Genomic DNA, 19,148 nt, shown 5'->3' with positions numbered 1-19,148 from the left:
TTTTTTTTACGTGGAATTAAACAAAATCGGTTGAATTGCGTTTTTTCATTTGAGAACAACGAAAATTCGACGGTTGAAGGAGGAATCAAAAAATATGCTACTTGATTACGCGGTGAAATCTTATCGAAAATATTGGTCAAATGTAAGTTTTTTGAAAAAATATTATTCACGCCATTGAAGACACGCAACTTTTTATGAATAGTTTAGAAATGAGTAGAAATATTATTAATAGTCGTGCGTGCTTTTTTTAGTGGCCAAAGGGCTCAAAAAAAACTGCAATATACAGAAATACTAAATATCTTATAATTTTATTTACATAAAATACTTCTAACTTACAGTCTGAGACAAGAAAATTGTAAAATCAATACTTATAAATTACAAGAGATACTTAAATTTAATTAATACCTTAGAATAAATAAGAGTGCACTAAAAAAGCAGTGTTAACATTTTATCAACGCTTGCAACATGAATGGGTATAATAGAAAATATGTATAGGATATATATATATATATACATATATTCTATGATAAAAAAATAGTTTAAAATATATTAAATTCGATTTAGCAAAATAAAAGTGTACATATATCATTTTACAAACTTTCGAATTTTTCATTCATTGTAAATCATAATTACAACTCATTATTAAGCAATCCGACAAAACTGCCGTCTTACAAAAGATTACTTATCAATATGATTTTTTTAATAACATTACGATTTATACTTGCACACTTTTGATCAAGTATCTTTAAGCCCCATACTTATAATCTAGATTATTTTTATCATCAACATTTTCTGCACATTGAATTGTGTAATTGTTAGGATGCTGCTAAACAGCTTTTCATTCCGTAACAAAAATTAAAATGTACTCTGGTTTGATAGTTCACTTCTTGAAATGTTTAAAACCTACAATGTGAACCATCAAAGATACTTAATTTATACAATTGTAATTATTAGCTCTTTTTTTACACATTTGATTGACATTGTTTTTATAACAAGAAGAATGTAGAGACAATGGTGTATAAGTAAAGGTTTGTTCAAGCCCCTTTTGGTTCGGTTCGGTTCTCTTAACAAAATATACCTATATATACAAAACCAGTTCTGTTTGGTTCCCTATGTATAGGTATATTTTGTTAAGAGAACCGAACCGAACCAAAAGGGGCTTGAACAAATCTAGTAAAACAATTCTCAAATGTACCAAAACTTTTCACATGATGTGTAGACCACATTAAATTTTCATACATATGTGCGACTTTTTTTTGTTAAAGCACTGGAAATCACAAAAACTTTTTTAAAACTTTCAAATCACAAAAAGTATATCAAAATCCGTATACCTTGCATAATTTAATTTCATTCCTCTATAAATTGTAGTTAAAAAAAGTTTTGCTCTCTCACCCTGAATCAATCACTTTGAAATTTGTAATTAAAAGCTCAATAATAAAAAAGTAGGCGTTCTTGAGCACTGCCCGATAATAGACGCCATCCCCGTTTGATATTCAAATACTGAATAATAGCACGAAGGCAGATCAGTATACCTGAAATTAATTAAGAGTAAAATAAAAATTTTATTGACGAGTTTCAAAAACTAATCAAACAATTACCAATGAGCATTATCAACCACCACAGCCACGCATTTTCACGGGAGGCCAAATCAGTTGACTGTTTAACAATTATTGTCCATTTCGTTAAGGATAATCCAAATCCAGACAGTGCTCCGTATCGCGATGCTATTGTGTGACAGAAGCACATCAACAGCAAAAAACCAATCCAGTTAAATAGGAATGCAACTAAAAAAAAAAAAGGGAAATGATTTTAAAAAAAAAATCACAACCACTCGTGTGGATGAAAAATTTTGCACAATAGTATAATTCAATAATTCCTCACCTAAAAAGGCCGTAATAAACATAAAATCTGTACCCAGCATTCGACTTTCCAAATCACCCTCAGCACCATCAGAATCTATTGCCAAAATAGTCAAAGGCTGATGTGGTGTCCTTAAATCCCCAGGCTTCAATGTAATTAATAAATTCTTAATTAGTACTTAATTAATTATTACCGAATTATAAACATACTCAAAGACTTACTAAACAATCTACATTTATTTCGGGATGAGTCTGTGGCATGGGTTCACCATGAAGGGTCTTCTCCCTTTGAACCTCTTCGTAACTAGGTAATTTTGTGACAACCTCATAAGGTGGTGGAGCAGAAAAATCTGGCTTGGGGGGTGGAATATCCTCAGGTTCCAATTGCACTACAGCTGCAGCTTGTGGTTGGCATGGAACCTGAACTCTTGCATGATCTACTGCTTGTACTTGCTCTTCGTTTTTGTCATTTTGATTAAGAGTTGAATTCTGATTATTAACCTGATTCACTTGGAGATCTGGGGAATGATTTTGAAGATTTATCCCAACAACCGCGGGTGCTGCAGCCGCTGCTCCTTCCATTTGTGATTGTTCCGACTGATCATAATAAATTTAATGTCTATTAACATACTTCATAAAGAATTGAAAATTCTACTAATGTTTGTTTTTATTGTTCTACTTTTATACTTTTACTTTAATTTATCGTGACGAGACGATTCTACTTTTTCTTAGCAATGAACAGTCTGTAACTTGAACTGATTATCATAACACCACTCTATATTCTATATTGTTAATCAAAAACTTAACAATACAACAACAAAGTATCCATTGAAAACCATAATCAAAGTGGATTTGAAGAAAAATTTAATCCAAAATTTATAAAAACTCGGCTCTAGCAGTTGAATAACATTGAGTAACAAAATAACAGTTCTAAAGCGTTTGAGCAGCTTTAAAAAGTAACTAAAGTGGCACTCCCAGTGTACAGCTCCAATTAAGAATAAATTAGCCTATTAGCCAAACCTAAGCTAAAAAATAATACACATATTAATTTGTTCACCATAGTATACATCATCGCATTGTTGACCATAGTTCCCTTCAAAATTCAAATACATAATTACATACACCAAGTATTCACTTCCATCACAAACGTGTACACAAATCAAAACAACACAAAATTGCCTGCACTTTAATTCCACTTCAATGATTAAATATTCAGAATAGAAAATCCTTACTCGTACTGTAACAACACTTGTGGGTAACGATAATAATGCATCAAATAAAGTATCAAAACAAAAAAGACGAATCTAAAAAATGCCTAACCCGACGCACCCACAGCATCCAGCTAAGAGCCCGAAACAAATCCTCGACCTTTTTCGTTCCTACCTTCCCAAGTATAAGTACTTATTAGGCATGTAAGGTAGCCACCAACAACTCCGGGCCAAGAGTAAAGTTCCACGAAGAAGTGTGGAGGAAGCTTACAAGAAACGGTGAAAAAGCAGAGGTAATACTTAATATGTACGAACCATATTAGATGTGTCGTTCAGCACCAGGAATCGACGACGAGGATCCTTTTCGTCGCGTTGGGCAGGGGCCCCTTTGACAGGTTTATTATGTTATACCCCAGTGTCCTTAATACACACACGCACCCGTTCTTGCTGTGTACATACACACACAACGAGAGAGTCGTCGCGTCGTCCTCGGGTAAAAATTGTCGTCGAGGAGTCGAGTAGTTGACCCCCAAGTTTCAGGGTATAGACTATAAACTTGCTCATCCACTGATCCACTCTCTCTCTCTCTCTCTTGTATTTTGTATACACACGCACTTTTACACATACACTGACGTAAGTATTTTTGTTATATTTATACAACACTGGGCAGAGCCTGATATCGTGTGTTTGGCTTATTTTTAACACACAAAGCTGGAGAAGAGGAAGAACAGACAAAGCAAAATATATAATAATGATAAAATTTATCGATAAGTTGAAGTTTTTACTGTATGTGGGTACATACAGTCAACTGCACACGCATTTTATTTTAATTGTCAAACGTCAATTCGATGCGAGCGGTAAGGTTGTACTTCGCGGATAAAGTGGAGAACTGGAAAAACTATACAGCCTGTCTCTTTGACCTCTCTGGCATTCTTTGCGATGCGTGGGCGGATCGTATCGAGTTGTTGTTGTAAGTACCTATACGTAACAACATATACTTTCAAGTGTATTGTTTGGTTTGTTTTTTTTCCTTAAGTTGTATCGATCTTTTTATTCGCGTAAAACATCAATGTAAGTACATCATTGTCTTCCTGATTGTATGACTAATGTTCACTAATTCTTTATTGTTTGTTTACGACGTCGTCAAATGTTTTAACAATGTTTTTACTTTCAGATCGTCAAGAAAATCTGTGCCGTTCAGTTAAAAATATTTTAGTATTCGAGTATTGAAAGACAAGCCTAAAACAGAGTAGCCTAAAATTTTTTTTTTTTTTTAATTTTCTTTGCATTTGATTTTTTTTCTTTAGTAAAAAATAAAAGTATACTGTCTTTATCGGTAGAAAAGAAAAACTGGTAACCATTAAATGATTTTATACACATATTTTGTCTCTATAAATTGTTAGTCGTTTCGTAGTGTAATCTTTCAAAATCATACAGATTAACCAAAATACTGCAGCATTTATCTCAAAAAAAAACAAAAAACAAAAAAAAAAACAAAGAATCAAACTAATTTCTTCTCTCCTAAACTTGGCAGTTCAAATTATCAAGTTTAAAATCGAACTTCCTGTAGGTCAACGGAAACGTGGGTCTTGCTGGCCAATGAAATTAATGAAAACCACAGCAATCCACAACTTTCTCTCCGATTGGCTCGAGGTTGGCCATCTTGGACGGTCGACCCATTGGAACCGGAAACATCACTTGAACAATTTGAAACCAATTGCAACAAATTAACAATATTTAACCAAGAGTAACATTATAAGTCGTAAAAAATCCAATTCGACGATAAATATGATCGTAAATGAAGTTGAACAACAGAATAACCATGAAAAAAAATCAGTAAAATGAGCTTAGGCTTGTTCCACAATGGGGTTCTCTTCACGGTATGCTTACGTCGACTTGTCGACTATATAACCGTAACCGTATACAATGCGAGTCCAGTCGTGTTTGCATGCAGTTGTGTGTTAAAAGTCACGTGTGATAGTAGTGCCGATCGAGTGTTTTATTAGTAAAAATTTGTTGGTTAATCGACCATTGGCCGATAAATCGAGGCTCTAACGGACTCGGCGTTGTTTTTCCGAGTGATTGAATCCATCAAGGGGCGAAGCTTGTGCAAAGCCGAGCTCGATTTCGTGAGTGTTCTATAAGGAAGTTCCCGGAGAGACGTAAACAAATGTGCTGATGTAAAACCGACCATAAGACTAGTGGGTAGCGGGCAAGAGTAGCCCGACGCGTCGGACGTAGCGTATTTGGTTCAAGACTAATCAGCAAGACGCCGATAACCTGTCAAACCGACTGCTTATCGCAGTATCATCGTCGTCGTCGTGGTAATCATCACGGAGACATCGAATCCGGCATTTGGTCAAGAGAGACAGGGAAAGAGATAGGAAAGGGAGGAAAAAAAATATCATCATCGTTGTTGTCCATTGCGTGAGTCGCCTTAACCTCCTCCAAGTTGCAACTCGACTAACCTAGTATATATTAGGACCAAAAGAAGGCGAGGAGGACCGAACTCCAGGAAGGCGTCGTGAGGCCGACCAGCGCAGTCTCCATAAAGGCATAAGCGCAGACGAGAGCTACACAACGTAGCCGACGCGCATGCAGACATCTCTCTTTATCACGCGGGAGGTTTTGGTAGAGTGGTACGTGTACAACATTAGGTAAACTAAAATAAGCGAGGATGCCCGAGGCAGCCGCTGCCAGTTCAGTCGCTTGTCGCTCGCCGACCGAGACGGAGCCAACGAGTGCCTCGAATTCTGAAGCTCCCGCCGAGCAACAGCCGCCACCAGAACCATTACCAGAGCAACAACAACAGCTGAAGGAAAAACAACAAGAGGAAGTAGAGGAAGAGGACGAAGAAGAAGAACAGCAAAAACAACAGCCGGAAGAAAAAAAAGTTAAGCCAGTGCAATCGGAAGAAGAAGAAGAAGAGGAGGAGGAGGAGGAGGAAGCAGAAGAGGAGGAGGAGGAGGTAGAGGTACCGGTGAAAAAACCACGGATTGCGGTAGCTGAAAAGCCACAGGGAAAGAAACAGCGAGCAGCCGCTAGCCCAGTGACCACTACCTCGGCCAGGAACAGCCCGCGTCCCTCGCCGGCATCCCGTGCTAGTATGTCCACCGATCCCGCCTACAAGCTCGGCGATCTCGTCTGGTGCGTAATTTTCGTGCTTCACTAGCCTTGGTGTTACAGTGGGTGAATGTGTTTGGTATTTGGACGTGCATTTGTATGTATACAAACGATCAAAAAAAAAAACATAAACACCGCACATAACCTAAAAACAACATCGTTGACGCCTACGGGTCATTTCGTTATTTAGTTGCATGTGTACATAAAAAAAAAATTGAGAAATAACATTGTGTTTGTTGCAGGGCGAAGATGAAAGGGTTTTCACCGTGGCCTGGCAGGGTGAGTACCTACATTCTCGACTCCTTACTGTACTGTGTGTACACAACACAACATACGCTCTCTCGGATCTCGGATCTTCTGTGAAGTTGTGTGACGGGGTGTCCCGTCCGCCCGTGCCCCTCCCCGCACCAGTGCGCGCAGCTTTTATCTCCCGCGCTTTTGCCGCCTCTCTTTCGTATTCTGAGACTGGAAACTATCGTGCTTTACGTTAATACGTTCTGCTGGCGTATGCATTTATGTTGAGGACGACCCACACACACACACGTACTCACTATTGCATCTCCATGGGTGTACATCATAATGTATATATATAAACTTTTGATGAGTACGTGTAACTGTAGGGGTTCTCTTCTGCATGATATTTGTCTCCAGAACTGCTACCCACGCTAAAACCGTTATAGTTGACGCAGAGATGTTTTCTTACTTAGACAGACCCCGTTTGTGTTTTTGTTTTGACGGTACGCGTCCATAACCTCTTGTCTCAACATTTTGGAGCACAGAAGCTATGTATCGTTCAGGGTTTTTACTTTATATTCTACTAGTGTCAGTATTGCAAAGCTCTGAGGGCTTTAAAGAATCTGTATGATTAAATCGATGAATCATGATCCTTTTAAATAAGATGCTATAGAAACGACATTGATACAACGAAATGTTCATTCAATAACCATTTTTGATGGCATGCATTGCAGTTGACATAAGAATAAGTAGCTGCATGCACATACCAAGAATAACCCATACACTAGCCATTTTTTATTGATATAAAATCTTATAAGTTAATAACATAAATTAAATATTTTTAAAGTCGCTACATTTCGAAGAATGAATCGAATTTTAATTAACTAGTTCTATCCTTTTCTTATTGACCCCTTGTTGTTTCAATTTCGTTTTTTCTTCTATTTTTTATTACACGTATTGCACATTTAGCTTTTCTCGTTCTCCATCTGTAAAATTTTTCAATTTATTGTCAAACCAAAGAATAGTTGAAAAATATAATTTTCGGGATTCTACTAGCATTTATATATTAATCCACTATATTTTGAATCTACACTTACATCCAATGAAAACATGGAGAATCTTCATATTAAAGTAACATGTAATATTAAAGATATCCAAACCACTGAGAGATATGAAAAGGCCAGCTTCTAGCTTCAATAAGAAAGTTCCAATTCACTGTATATATTTTTTTGGAACAAATAACTTGTAAGTTATTTTTTGGTGGACATTAACCACTCACTCATTGAGGTGATTGTATTAATGGTAATCAATTTTTGTAGTGGCTGGATTGATGAAAATAATATCAAATCTTATCATGAGCATAAAGACACATGCACGAAATTGTCCAAAAATGCACAGTTTAAAGAAGCTTGTCAAGAGATCGAAGATTTTATTACCAAAGGAGAGGTAAGTCTACAATTTGTTGTATCACTTGAAAATTCCTTAAAATAAATTTGATTTAAATATTTAAATAATAATTTTAAGGTGTTTGAAGATGGACCTGATTCGGATACCCTATTTGACAAATTAAAAGAGGAGACCAATACTTCTATTGGAAAGAAAACTCCAAAGATTAAACCAAAAAAAGTAAGGGGGTATTTAAATATCAAATTATATTTTTTAGCAAAACAATACTTTTCAGTGGTAGTTGTTGATTAAATCGTCCTCATGACTGCATGGAAGACCAATGGCATGTGAACCCAAAATAATTTATCATAAATTTTTTTCATCAATCGTTAAATGTTTGTTACGTAGTCTAATTTTTTTTGTTTCATTAATTTAACCTGTGCTTCTTTTTTTTGTTTATTTTAGTTAAAAACATTCGTGACTTTGCAGGAAACTCCAAAAATGAAAAGAGAAAGTAATGCCGGAAGCAGCGATCGTCGTTCAGCCAAAAAGCAAAGAACGGATTCAAACGCAAGTAGTAGTAGTAACAGGCTTAGCAGTATAAGTCCTACTTTGAATCATTCGACACCAATGAGAAAGGGTGGCTCTCTCTTAGACAGACCTGCAAATATTAGCAGACCTGTAAGTTATATTTTAATAAAACTAAACTTAGTTCTACAAAATTTTATATGATTACGCTGGACATATCTAACTCGTTCAATCAATAAACTGAAATTGGAATTTTTTTCTCTTCTAATTTTTCTATTCAATTAAATTAAAAAATAGAACCTAACAATTATAATTATTACAGGAAACACCACCTCTTGACGTGGAAACTCTTTCCCAAACACTGAAAGACAAAAACATCCGTGCCTCAAACTTGAAATTTGGATTTCTTGGACTTGGTATCATGGGCAGTGGAATCGTGAAAAATCTTCTTAACAGTGGACACAAAGTAATTGTATGGAACAGGACGCAAGAAAAGGTAAGTGTACTTGATGTATTACTTACTTTAATTCAACGAGCAAAGTTCTTTTTGTCTTTGTTTTTTACCTATTTTTATATATCAATGAATCTCAAAATTAAATAGTTTTAAATAAGTAGTCTGTGATTGCTTATTTGATGTAAGAGCGAACTTATGACTTGAACTTTTAAAGTATTTATTTTATTTACTTATAACTTGTTATTATTATCAGTTTCCATGTTATTTACGAATATTATAACAGTAGTATACTTTCATCATATACATGGCCTCAAGTTAAACAATTTTAATCATAATTCATACAAAAAATTATAGAATTAGCATCAGCTTACTTTATAGCAATTATATAATTATATAGTATACTTTATACAACAAACATTTAAATCACAATATTTTTAACAGTAGGATAGTAAAACTTACCTTAAAAAATAATGTAAGATGAATTGGTATATCGCTTATTTATTAACATTTGATAAGAGTCTTATCAAAAAATAAGTTAAGTAATTCGTAATAAGGATAGGAATAAGTAATTAACTTGTTTGTATGGTATTCAAATTGGCTTTAACTTTATTTACCAATTAATACAGTAAAGATTTTCGTACATGGCACATAAAAATGCCATATTAAAGGTACTTATTGTTTTGTCACACAGAACAATGTTGTTGCATGCCTAGCCTTCACTTTCGTTTCGTTTTTTCGCGTCACTTATCTAAGAAAAATATTAACATCCCCTCTGTTTGATACAAACATAAAGAGCAGTTATTTTAAAGAGACACAGCCCTGTTACTCTACAAATCATTGTCGAGTATCACTGTACAATTATTTACTCAACAGTAGTATTTCAGTTCGTTTTTTTTTCCTGGTTTTCGTTATATTGCCTTGAATCAATACCCTACTACTTAGTTTTATTTTACAAAATTAATCTTGTTTATGTATGAACATTTTTTGTATTTTATAACTTAATTTTAACGCCATGAAAAAATGAAATATTCATAGAACATAAAAATATCCTAGATGACCAGCAATAAAGACAATATCTTTTTTTTTAAGGATTTTATTTCAAGAAGCAGTTAAAATAAGCATAGAAAAGATTCATATTCTAATGAGGGCATTCGCGGCATACTTATACGCCATTTAAATACATATTTTATAAAGTTATACTTTTAAGTAAAAACAGTCGATTCAAAAAAAATTTTTTCGAACTCTTCAATGCATCGATTTGAATGTTTTGATCATATGTGTTTGAGTTTTTAAGTAAATAATATCCTACAAAATTTCCAAGTTCAAACAATAATACTCATGAAACTATAATAGAACAATAGAACTTTAACAATTTTAAATAAGTATTCATTATACCAATTTTTACTCCATTATTTCATAACTTTCCGTAATCAATGATTCATATTAATTTTCATATTATTGTAAATTTTAATCAACTTGTGTACATATTTAATATTTATATACTTATTTGAGACTTTATGCAGTTAATGAACAAAAAAAATTCTTTGTTCTAATCGATATTACAAAAACGCTATTGAAAGCTTTCAAATTCAGAGAAATTCAATTTGGAATGAAAGTGCTATTTAATGAGTACACACATTTAAAAGGTTTTCATCATCTCCTTAAATACATATTTAAAAACATAGCATTGTCGTTGGAAAACAAAAACCGTTATGTGACGAACTGTCTATTCTGGCCTATGTAACAATCCGTTCGCAGTAAACGCGGTTCTATGTTTTCCGCTGCCGTCATTATTTATGTAGGACAGTTTTTAATTTCACTATTGTGAAATTCATCAACATGTGTTAAAGTTAAGTTAAAAAAAAAATTTTCCCTTATGCATTGCGGTAAACTCAATAAAATCTGGGTCACAGCTTTAATTACTACCGTGGTAATAAAATAAATTGTTAAAGTTTTTTTTTTAACTGGGGATGTTACACTTTTTATTTCTATTTTAATTCAACGTAATAAATTAACAGCATTCTTAAAAATTGTTCAAATATTTGCTCAAGTTTTCCAAAACACTCGTACTTCATTGTACTTCCTAAAAGATTGAAAAACTCAATGTTTGACGCATGAAGACATACAATAGGACTTTAAAAACCATTTTATTTCAATAAATGGTAAGGTGGTATAGGCATCAGGATGTTTTTACACGATTGGTTCATACACAATACATTATTACAATTTTTGATTATTGTTGAAATCTACACTAGAAAAAAATTCTAGTTCATTTAATAAAAAAAAAAATTAAATTTTAAATTAGTGTGAAATGTAGGTGAAAAATAAATCAATTGATTGTGTTAAAAAATTTAAAACGGTGTATAAATTATCTTATTTTTATAAACAATACACGAATTTATATTAATTAAGTATAAACAAAAAATTCGTGTTTTATTTGTATATGTTGAGGTAGAAAAGCACTTTTAAACTATCATTTTTTGCGCAAATAAGGTTGTCTAATTTAAATTAAAAATAAAATATTGCCCAATTTCCCACGGTACTATTTTTTAAATCAGTAGCAATATCGTGCTTATTATGATTAAGATCATGGGAAAATTGGTTAAAAAAAAAAAAATTTCGCCCACATAATTTAAATTATGCTACAAAAGTAAAATCTTGATGAATTGTTCCATTAACAAGTGAAACTTCGTCAGTCTTCAAACTTCGCGTATAATATGTCGATATTTATTGAGAAAAGGAACGATTCCCACTTATTACACGTTAAAACGACGTATAAAAATACATATGCAATTTGAAGGAAGCATAAGTACGAGCCTCATAATAAGCGTTGATTTATAACTAATTCTTTGAATAAGCTTTTTTTATACTTATTTTTCACGAGCCGTATTATATGTAAGATTCTGTTCAAACGATTTGTAGTGGTAATGTAACCTTGAGATTACTCTCCCTTTTCATACTTTTCCACAGTTTCGAGAATATTTTTCGATTCATTTTAATAATGATTCACAAATTGCTCATATTGCCAAAATTGTTTTGCCTATGTATTTTTCATGCATGTGAAAAACAGCAAAAAAAAGAAAAATGTCAATCCCTAATGATCACAGTAAAACTCAACCGTGTGTTGTCAAGATTTTCGTGTTGAATAATAAAAAAAATAGATTTCGATTAAATAGCTCGTTCATTTTATTTTACCTCTTTGTCGAATTTTAAAGTAGAGAGAAAAATCGATTGGTGAAAGATCTACCAGGCTTTTTATGGTTAAAATTCAGATGGGGAAAATCAAACAGTGTACTACAATATTTACACATGAGAGATGAATAATTTTTTTTTCTTTTTTTCATCAAAGCTAAACTTATGTGATGAATAAAACAATAATTTTGTATTTGTTTTTAAATCGTGTACCTTTTATTATCCATTTTATCATCGATTAAAGTAGACAAAGAAATGTCGGCTTACAGCTCACCATTACAAAGCATTGCTTTTACACATGCGACATTTTGCGTAATTACAATAACTTGGAATTAAAAAAAAATTTATTCTCGTCGAACATAATAATTGATGGTCAACAAACAAACAGTAACTCGTACTCATCATCGTATAGCAATCAACTAATCTCATGTCCCTGTAACACTCGATCGATACCTACATTAGTTCTGTTGAAAAAAAATTGTCATGACCGCAACATGAGTATAGTCATTCGTCTTTCTCCCGCACGTGACAAACTACTCTATATATTATAACCACCACCAACGATCAGCAGCAATATAATATGTCATTTATACGAGTACACCTCTACTTCTAAATCCGATAATAATCAATGTAAAAAAAAAAAAAAAAAAAAAAAAAAAAAACCTTTTTAACGAGCCCTTACGTAGTGTATATGTGTAATATAGGAATATGTGTAGGTATAATGCATTCATACTGTACACTAAAAGTATGTTCTCATACGTGAATTCACGGCGACGTTTGTTTTATCAGTCTTCATCGTCTTCTCCATAATCTTGGCTATCGTCGTCTCACGTCGGATTAATGTACACATCCGCCACACGTCTTCTTCGTCGTCCCATTTTCTTTACTCTCCTTTTTATTATTATCACATATGTGTACTGATAATTGAAAAACAAACATTGTCGAGACACAGAATAGTGGCAAAGACATTGTTCAACTGTTTGTTGTTTGCTGGTGTTTTTCAAAATTGTAAAGCGTGTTTCGGTATATATAATATTCATTATAATACAATATAGGAATCGACTTGAAAATTGACACCTAATGTAGGCTCTTATCATTCGTCATCTCATCAATTGATAAAATTTTATTATTGTGTGTCCTCCTCGAGGATGAAAGTGAGCGAGTATCATCACGTCGTTCCTGTCGTTTTTACTTTTTTAAAAGAAAAACAAACAAACTCGTAGCACACTGTCAATCAAGAACAACAAAACTGCACTTTTTTATTATTATTATTATTATTATTTTATTTATTTATGTTTATCTTCGTAATTATTATTTAATTTTTCTATTTTATCACACACGTTATTCGGTTTTCCTCGTTTTTTCCTTTGCTTTGTACACTTCGACTCAGGTACTTATCATCATCATCATCGTATGCTGATAGTTTCACTGGATCAACAACAAGAGCGTAAAACAAACAGAAAATTCAACTGCCGCACTGTCAGTAGTTCATTATCATAATTGTCAACCGAAAGCAAAGGATCAACAGAAGAATAGTACCACCACCAACACCAACACCACCACCAATAATCTCAGAGCCTCGTCTCGCGCGGCAGATCAGGTAGACTGATGCTGGGCATCGGCAAACCCACCATCTCCGGCGTGTTGACCCTGTCGTCTCCGGCCACAGTTTCGGCACTGGTGCCCCGGAAAACGGGTCGGTCCACGCTCGACGAGCTACCGAATTCGTCTGCGCGCTCGGCTATCACTACCTCGACCGTGGAACTGCAGCACGGGTCAGCCACCACGACCACCGGCTTGGCTAGAGCGAGCAATGGCTTGGGCGGCCGGTCGTCGATGTAGTTGATCACGGGCACGCCTTCCAGATGGAGGAACGCATTTGGAGCTGTACGCGGACTGCAAGAGGACGGCCCGGTGGGCGTGTAGTACTCGCTGTTGATGTCGTCGAAGCTAGCCGTGTACTGGGCGACCAATTCGTCAATTCTGGCCTTAAGGTAGGGGTCGACCTGGCCGCCTACGTCCGTCGCGAGGAAAGACCCGTCCTCGGCGTCAAAGACTCCGGATTCCGAGCGGTCGCACGCCGAACCGCTGCGGCAGTTATCGAGGTAAAGGTTCGGAAGATTCTCGAGCACTTTGTTGAGGGTCTGTTGCTGGAACTTGTAAGACTCGCGCAAACGAAGGACCTGGTGGGTGCTGAACTTCCGGATCTTGTTACGCTGGAAGACGTAGTTCTCGCGCACCCAGTTGAGCTGGCCCGTCGAGTAGTCGCGTACCCGCCTCACCTGTTGGCCAACCACGATAACGAAACATCATTTTAATTATCACCCTTACACTGGCAAGAACAAAAGAAAGAAGATAGTTATAAAAACCCACCTGATCGTAATACTGGTCGCGCAAAGTAGTCAGATGGCTGGTGCCGTAGTCGCGAATGTCGCGTATGTGCTGCATCTGGCCCTCGTAGCTGTCCCTGATCCACTCGACCTGCTGAGCGCAGTTGTCCTTGATCCTGTGTACCTGCTGGGTATAATTTTCGCGCAGACGCTCGAGCTGTTGGCTCTTGTATGTCTCGATGTTGTCCAGCATCTGGTAGATCTGCTTGGCCCGTGGCGAAACGCCCACGTGACGGCAGCACAGGCACCACTTGGGACACCCGCATCTGTGGTTGTGGTTTTTTTTTTTTTTTTTTTTTTTTTTTTTGTCAAAGAAGAAAAATGTTTTTACATTAAAACTGATATCGCGTTTGAAACGGTTAAAGTCGGTTACAATACTTTTAGTTGTTTAGTTTAGTTGTTTGGAAGTGAAATGACAATCTGGCTGAACTATGAAAGATCGAAAGAGCAAATAGTATCAACAGCGTGGCGAAAGACAAAAAGGATAAAGAAACGCGCGATAAACTAAATCACCCACCTCGAGAGTATGTATCGTATCAGCTGGACCAGCAAAGTTATCAGGAGAAAGCCGGCCGCGCTAGCTGCCCCCACGATAATACTGAAAATCTTGATGTGGTAGTACGAGATGGGATCCATGAGGAGGGTCACGTGGCTCGTGGCGTTGGCTATGGGATTGACGGCGAAACACTTGTAGACGCCCACGTCCTCCCTTAGGAGTCTCCGTATGTGCAACGAGCCGTTCTCCAGCAGTCGGATTCTGTCATCGTCGTCTTCCACGCTGGCACTACCACCTCTAGGTCCACCCTCGTAATCGTGGACTCGTAGGTGATTGACAAAGACATCGGGGAAAGAGGGGTCGGGATTCCAGTGGAAGACCCTCAGCCCGGGCGTCACCCAGGTCAGCGATGGCAGTGGATTACCGCCGAACTCGCACTCGAGCACCACCTCGCCGCGAATGAGCCAGTGCTGGGTCGGACTAACCCTCAATAGAGTCGGTGGCGTGCAATTCAAGTAACTAAGCGCCTGTTCCGTCTCGACGGCGCTACCCGCGACGTCGTGCTCGCAGCGCAGTCCGCTTCGAAAGGCGGCGCTGTGGGGCACGTGCTCCTCGGCCCAGCGCACGAACCAAAAGGTCCGACAGTCGCACGCCCACGGGTTACCCTGGAGCTCGATGTGCCGAAGCTCGGTCAATTGGGCCAAGCTCGTGGGCAAAAAGCTCAACTGGTTGTCCCGTAGACTGAGACTGCGCAGTCGGGGCGTGTCGAGCAGCGCCTGGGGCCTGATCTCCCTCAGCCGGCTGTCCGTGATCTCGAGGTTCTGCAGATAACCCAGATGGGCGAGCTCGCCCTCGCGCAACACCTCGATCCGCGTGTTGGCCAACAGAAGACTCCTGAGCCTTGGCGTGGCCAACCACAGGCCCGGGACCATCAGCGAGCTCAAGCCCGTGCCACCGAGATTGAGCCAGCCGAGGCTGTGTAGCCCGTGAAAGGCGCTACCGCTCAGCTGGGAGATTGGATTGTCGCTCAAATCGAGCCACTCGAGCTTGCTCAGCTCGGCGAAGAAGCCCCGGGGCACGTGGTCTATCTCGTTGCCGTCGAGCTCGAGGACCCGCAGCTCGACCAAGCCCGAGAACAGCTGGGGCGGCAGCCTCGTCAGCCGGTTCGAAGAGAGCCTGAGCTCCCGCAGCGCCCGGTTCGGTCGGAAGCTGTGGTCGGGCAGCGACACGAGCAAATTGCCCGACAAGTCCAGCCGGACGAGGCTGCGGGTCGGCTCAAACGCCTGGAAGGGCAGCACGGCTATGCGGTTGTTGGCCAGCCAGAGGACCTCGAGTCGGCTCTGGCCTTGGAGGAGATGCCTGGGCAGGCCGAGGAGCGCGTTGCCCGTGAGATTGAGCCTCTTTAGCTTGGCGAGGGGGTGGAAAATCTCGGTGGGAAGCCTCTCGAGCCGGTTGTCACCGAGATCGAGGTTCTCGAGGCTTGGGGCGCCCCGGAAGGTGTCGGTGTTTAGGCGCTCGATGCCGCTCCTCGTCCAGAACAAGTCGCGCAACTCCCCGGCCGACTCGAGCGGGGAGCTCGACAATTCGACGGTGCCCACGTTGTTCAGCCAAGCCTCGAGCAGCCCCGGCCCGAGGCGCAACGTCCCGAGGACCCGGTCCGAGCAGTGCAGCCACGTGTCGTCGCACTTGCAATTGTCGGGGCATGACGGTATTTCGTCCCCACCGCTGCTCGTGGCGTTTTTGTTGTCGCGGTTGGGAGAACCGTCGGGCAGCGAACCGCTCGTCGCCACCAGAACCAGCAGGACAGCCAGGTTCATGCAAAGGGCGGTCTGCCATCGAGCGACCCTCATCCCTGATGCCGCCTGCAACAAAAATCCAGGTCGACACGTTACACCCGTGTACTCTTTGGCCATTTGCGATCAAAAAGGCCCAACGATGTTTAACCATCTAACCGGTGACTCGACGTTTTCGCTATGTAGATTGGCGCATCGTGCCAAATAATGCGTGCGCAGTTTATTTGTTTGTTTTTCTTTCTATAACGAAGCAAGGAAAAGTACTAAGTAGGCCGCGCCACGAAACCCCGTGGGTGAGCTTTAATTACACGGCTGCGGTATAAGTACGTCCCATTGTGACTTGCCGACAAACATATACGTCGCGCATAAAGTAATATCATGTAGCGCTCAGTCTCTCTTTTACTCTATGATAGTTTTTACTTTCTCGTGTACATTTCGAATCGCACCATCAAATGGTCGTTTCGTTTTTCGACAAAACCCAATGTATGAATGGGAAAATTTTGCAAACCCGGTGTCGCGTCACTTATACTTGTGGACACACGTGATGGTGGCGTAGGTGGTGTTGTTCTTGGCAGGAAGTCGCTTCTTTCTGGAACGTATCAAGTACTAGACGAACGTCCGGATATTTTTCTCTTTTACGTAAGCGTTGGAGCTCTTTTGCCAGCGCGATTTCAAACTTCCGCGTCGTGCATGATGAAAGAAAAAAAAAAAAAAATGATAATAAAAATGATAATGATAACAATTGCACAGCATGATATTGAACTTCTGAATTCTAAATTGCAACAATAATCAACAATTACTTTGTCCCTGTATCGATAACTCGCAAACTCCGTACGACCATTGTATTTTACCTGTGCTCCGAAACAATCGATTCAGCTAGCAGTGCCCCGTGAACTCTGAGGTACAAAAATGTATAGCCGCCCTTCTCTGGCATCAATTTATTATATACCTGCCGATGATCCTACAGCTGCGATACACCCTCGGATATAAAAGAGAGAGGGAGAGGAAAAAAAAATCATGCAGCTATTATAGACACACGGTGGACCACGCACTGTAACTTGAACCTCACTCGAGTGCCTCCCTCCCCAACAAACAATATACAAAGGAAGAAAGAAGGATCAATCAGGTGCACACTCCGTCGTTTGATTACCTAGTTCAGGGCCGGGTCGATAAACAGTTGTAGTGTCAGCGGGTCCAAGGAGGAGCAGTATCATCGGCTCGCCCGGTCCGCTCAGCTGGAGGGTATGTGTTGCCCCCTAGCACCTAGTGGACGCGACCGAGGAGGAGCAGCGTTGGCGGCGCCGGCGACGACGGGCACGACGTAGCTGCTCGACTCCGTATCGTTCCGCCTGCACCGTTGCCAATGTTGTATCTTCTCTGCTGCTGTTGCTGTACGATCTCTGAGAGGAGGCAGCAGCAGCAGCCGAGGCCGCCATTGCTACTTACAACGGCGGCAGCAACCTTTATCGACTGCTTCCCCGGTTTGGTTGTCGCGGCTCTTTTGCACACGATTGTGTATTTTTATTTATATTATTATTATTATTATTTATTGCTGCTGACACACCGGCAATCACTTTTACTGTGTACCGCCTTGCGACAACTCCCGACTGCTGTCACTCGATCGGGTTGTCGATCGCCAACTTTGGATGGCTTTTCTTCTTTTTTTTCTTCAATGTTGGGTCGCCGCGTGTGTGCAGGTTCGCGACGCCCATACGGAAACCTGGGAACGCGTGGGAGAGAGATTGTACATACGCGAAGAGAAAATTAACGCAGTCGTTGGGAGAGCCGAGCGTCGACTGCGCGAAGGCATCCCAGCTATACAGTTCGGAGCAGTGATCGGTTGTACCAGACGAGAGAGAACGTGTGTGCACACACGAACGAGAAAAACTCGGGCTGCGCGCGCCGGTCCGAAAGCATATTACCCAGCCAGCGCGCGTACAATGTCATATATATATACGTTATTAATACATGTTCTTCGCATCTGCTTGTAACATCGTGCATGAGGATACATACTTACATCGCCAATGGGGCAGAAAAAGGCTATACCTTGGATGTTGGGTCCCCATCGTATAGCTCTTCTCTCTAGTGATACGATGGTCGTCGATGGTTGCTTTGGGACCGGCTCCCCTGACCCTCCTGTGACTCTTTCGTTCCGCTTCCCTCTCTCATCTTATAGGTGCATTCGAGTTGCGGTTGGTCATCTTACCAGCTCCTGGCTTGTTTCTTTGTCCCCCGAGTGGTTTTGGGCTCGCTTTGTTATCGCAGCTTCGGGAACGATTATGATGATTAACAGCATTCCGTTGATGAGGATGAGTTTGTACAATTGGATTTGCTCGTTCGACTCCGTGGCCTTGTTGATCGTCTTAAAATCGCGTATGTAGCGAAATGCCTCGTTTGTTGAACTCTTTGGTGTACGTTTGGCATTTGGAGGTGCGCAAATTATCACGTGAATCGTGATCATTAGCTATTGCGTGACATTTATAGT

At 39.3% G+C, this 19,148-nt stretch overlaps 3 protein-coding genes across 4 annotated transcripts in view; 1 reads left to right on the top strand and 2 right to left on the bottom strand.

Annotated features, from left to right (window-relative positions):
• Nucleotides 1–289: 289 nt before the first annotated feature.
• Ndfip (Nedd4 family interacting protein) lies at nucleotides 290–3,923 on the bottom strand. Its single transcript, XM_014353057.2, has 5 exons — nucleotides 3,383–3,923; nucleotides 2,082–2,456; nucleotides 1,882–2,005; nucleotides 1,599–1,784; nucleotides 290–1,532 (listed from the first exon to the last, which is right to left on the bottom strand). Exons 1-5 carry the CDS (start codon nucleotides 3,383–3,385, stop codon nucleotides 1,429–1,431), a joined length of 792 nt encoding a protein of 263 aa, XP_014208543.2. The 5' UTR covers nucleotides 3,386–3,923; the 3' UTR covers nucleotides 290–1,428.
• Nucleotides 3,924–4,726: 803 nt separating this feature from the next.
• Nucleotides 4,727–19,148, top strand: part of Ndf (Nucleosome-destabilizing factor) — a 34,187-nt gene continuing 19,765 nt past the window's right edge. Inside the window, exons 1-8 of one of the 2 annotated variants that reach the window (XM_089598325.1) lie at nucleotides 4,727–5,494; nucleotides 5,550–6,214; nucleotides 6,433–6,469; nucleotides 7,575–7,669; nucleotides 7,744–7,870; nucleotides 7,949–8,050; nucleotides 8,276–8,491; nucleotides 8,661–8,834. In XM_089598325.1, coding sequence (XP_089454451.1) covers nucleotides 5,745–6,214; nucleotides 6,433–6,469; nucleotides 7,575–7,669; nucleotides 7,744–7,870; nucleotides 7,949–8,050; nucleotides 8,276–8,491; nucleotides 8,661–8,834 — 1,221 coding nt within the window. In that variant the 5' untranslated portion in view covers nucleotides 4,727–5,494; nucleotides 5,550–5,744. Of the gene's footprint in view, nucleotides 6,215–6,432; nucleotides 6,470–7,574; nucleotides 7,670–7,743; nucleotides 7,871–7,948; nucleotides 8,051–8,275; nucleotides 8,492–8,660; nucleotides 8,835–19,148 lie in introns of both variants that reach the window. The other variant, XM_014353104.3, reaches the window with a different exon arrangement.
• LOC106639466 (uncharacterized) lies at nucleotides 12,623–18,452 on the bottom strand. The gene is made up of 4 exons (XM_014353102.3): nucleotides 17,814–18,452; nucleotides 14,892–16,732; nucleotides 14,358–14,640; nucleotides 12,623–14,266 (listed from the first exon to the last, which is right to left on the bottom strand). Exons 2-4 carry the CDS (start codon nucleotides 16,718–16,720, stop codon nucleotides 13,556–13,558), a joined length of 2,823 nt encoding a protein of 940 aa, XP_014208588.2. The 5' UTR covers nucleotides 16,721–16,732; nucleotides 17,814–18,452; the 3' UTR covers nucleotides 12,623–13,555.

Source organism: Copidosoma floridanum, unplaced genomic scaffold (assembly GCF_036245765.1).
Source record: "Copidosoma floridanum isolate Cflo_tuat_1 unplaced genomic scaffold, Cflo_Japanese_pri ptg000006l, whole genome shotgun sequence".
Taxonomy (NCBI): Eukaryota; Metazoa; Arthropoda; class Insecta; order Hymenoptera; family Encyrtidae; genus Copidosoma; species Copidosoma floridanum.
Note: the sequence above shows the minus strand (reverse complement) of the source record. Positions and strands in the feature narration are given on the sequence as shown.

Bases quoted from the DNA above. Each gene is read 5' to 3' on its own strand.
- Ndfip (XM_014353057.2), bottom strand. The intron at 1,785-1,881 runs GTGAGGAATTAT...TTTTTTTTTTAG, and splicing joins GTTTATTACGGCCTTTTTAG to TTGCATTCCTATTTAACTGG. The intron at 1,533-1,598 runs GTAATTGTTTGA...AATTAATTTCAG, and splicing joins GTGGTTGATAATGCTCATTG to GTATACTGATCTGCCTTCGT.
- LOC106639466 (XM_014353102.3), bottom strand. From the start codon at position 16,720: ATGAGGGTCGCTCGATGGCAGACCGCCCTTTGCATGAACCTGGCTGTC. The intron at 14,641-14,891 runs GTGGGTGATTTA...CCACAACCACAG, and splicing joins ATACGATACATACTCTCGAG to ATGCGGGTGTCCCAAGTGGT. The intron at 14,267-14,357 runs GTGGGTTTTTAT...GTTGGCCAACAG, and splicing joins GCGACCAGTATTACGATCAG to GTGAGGCGGGTACGCGACTA.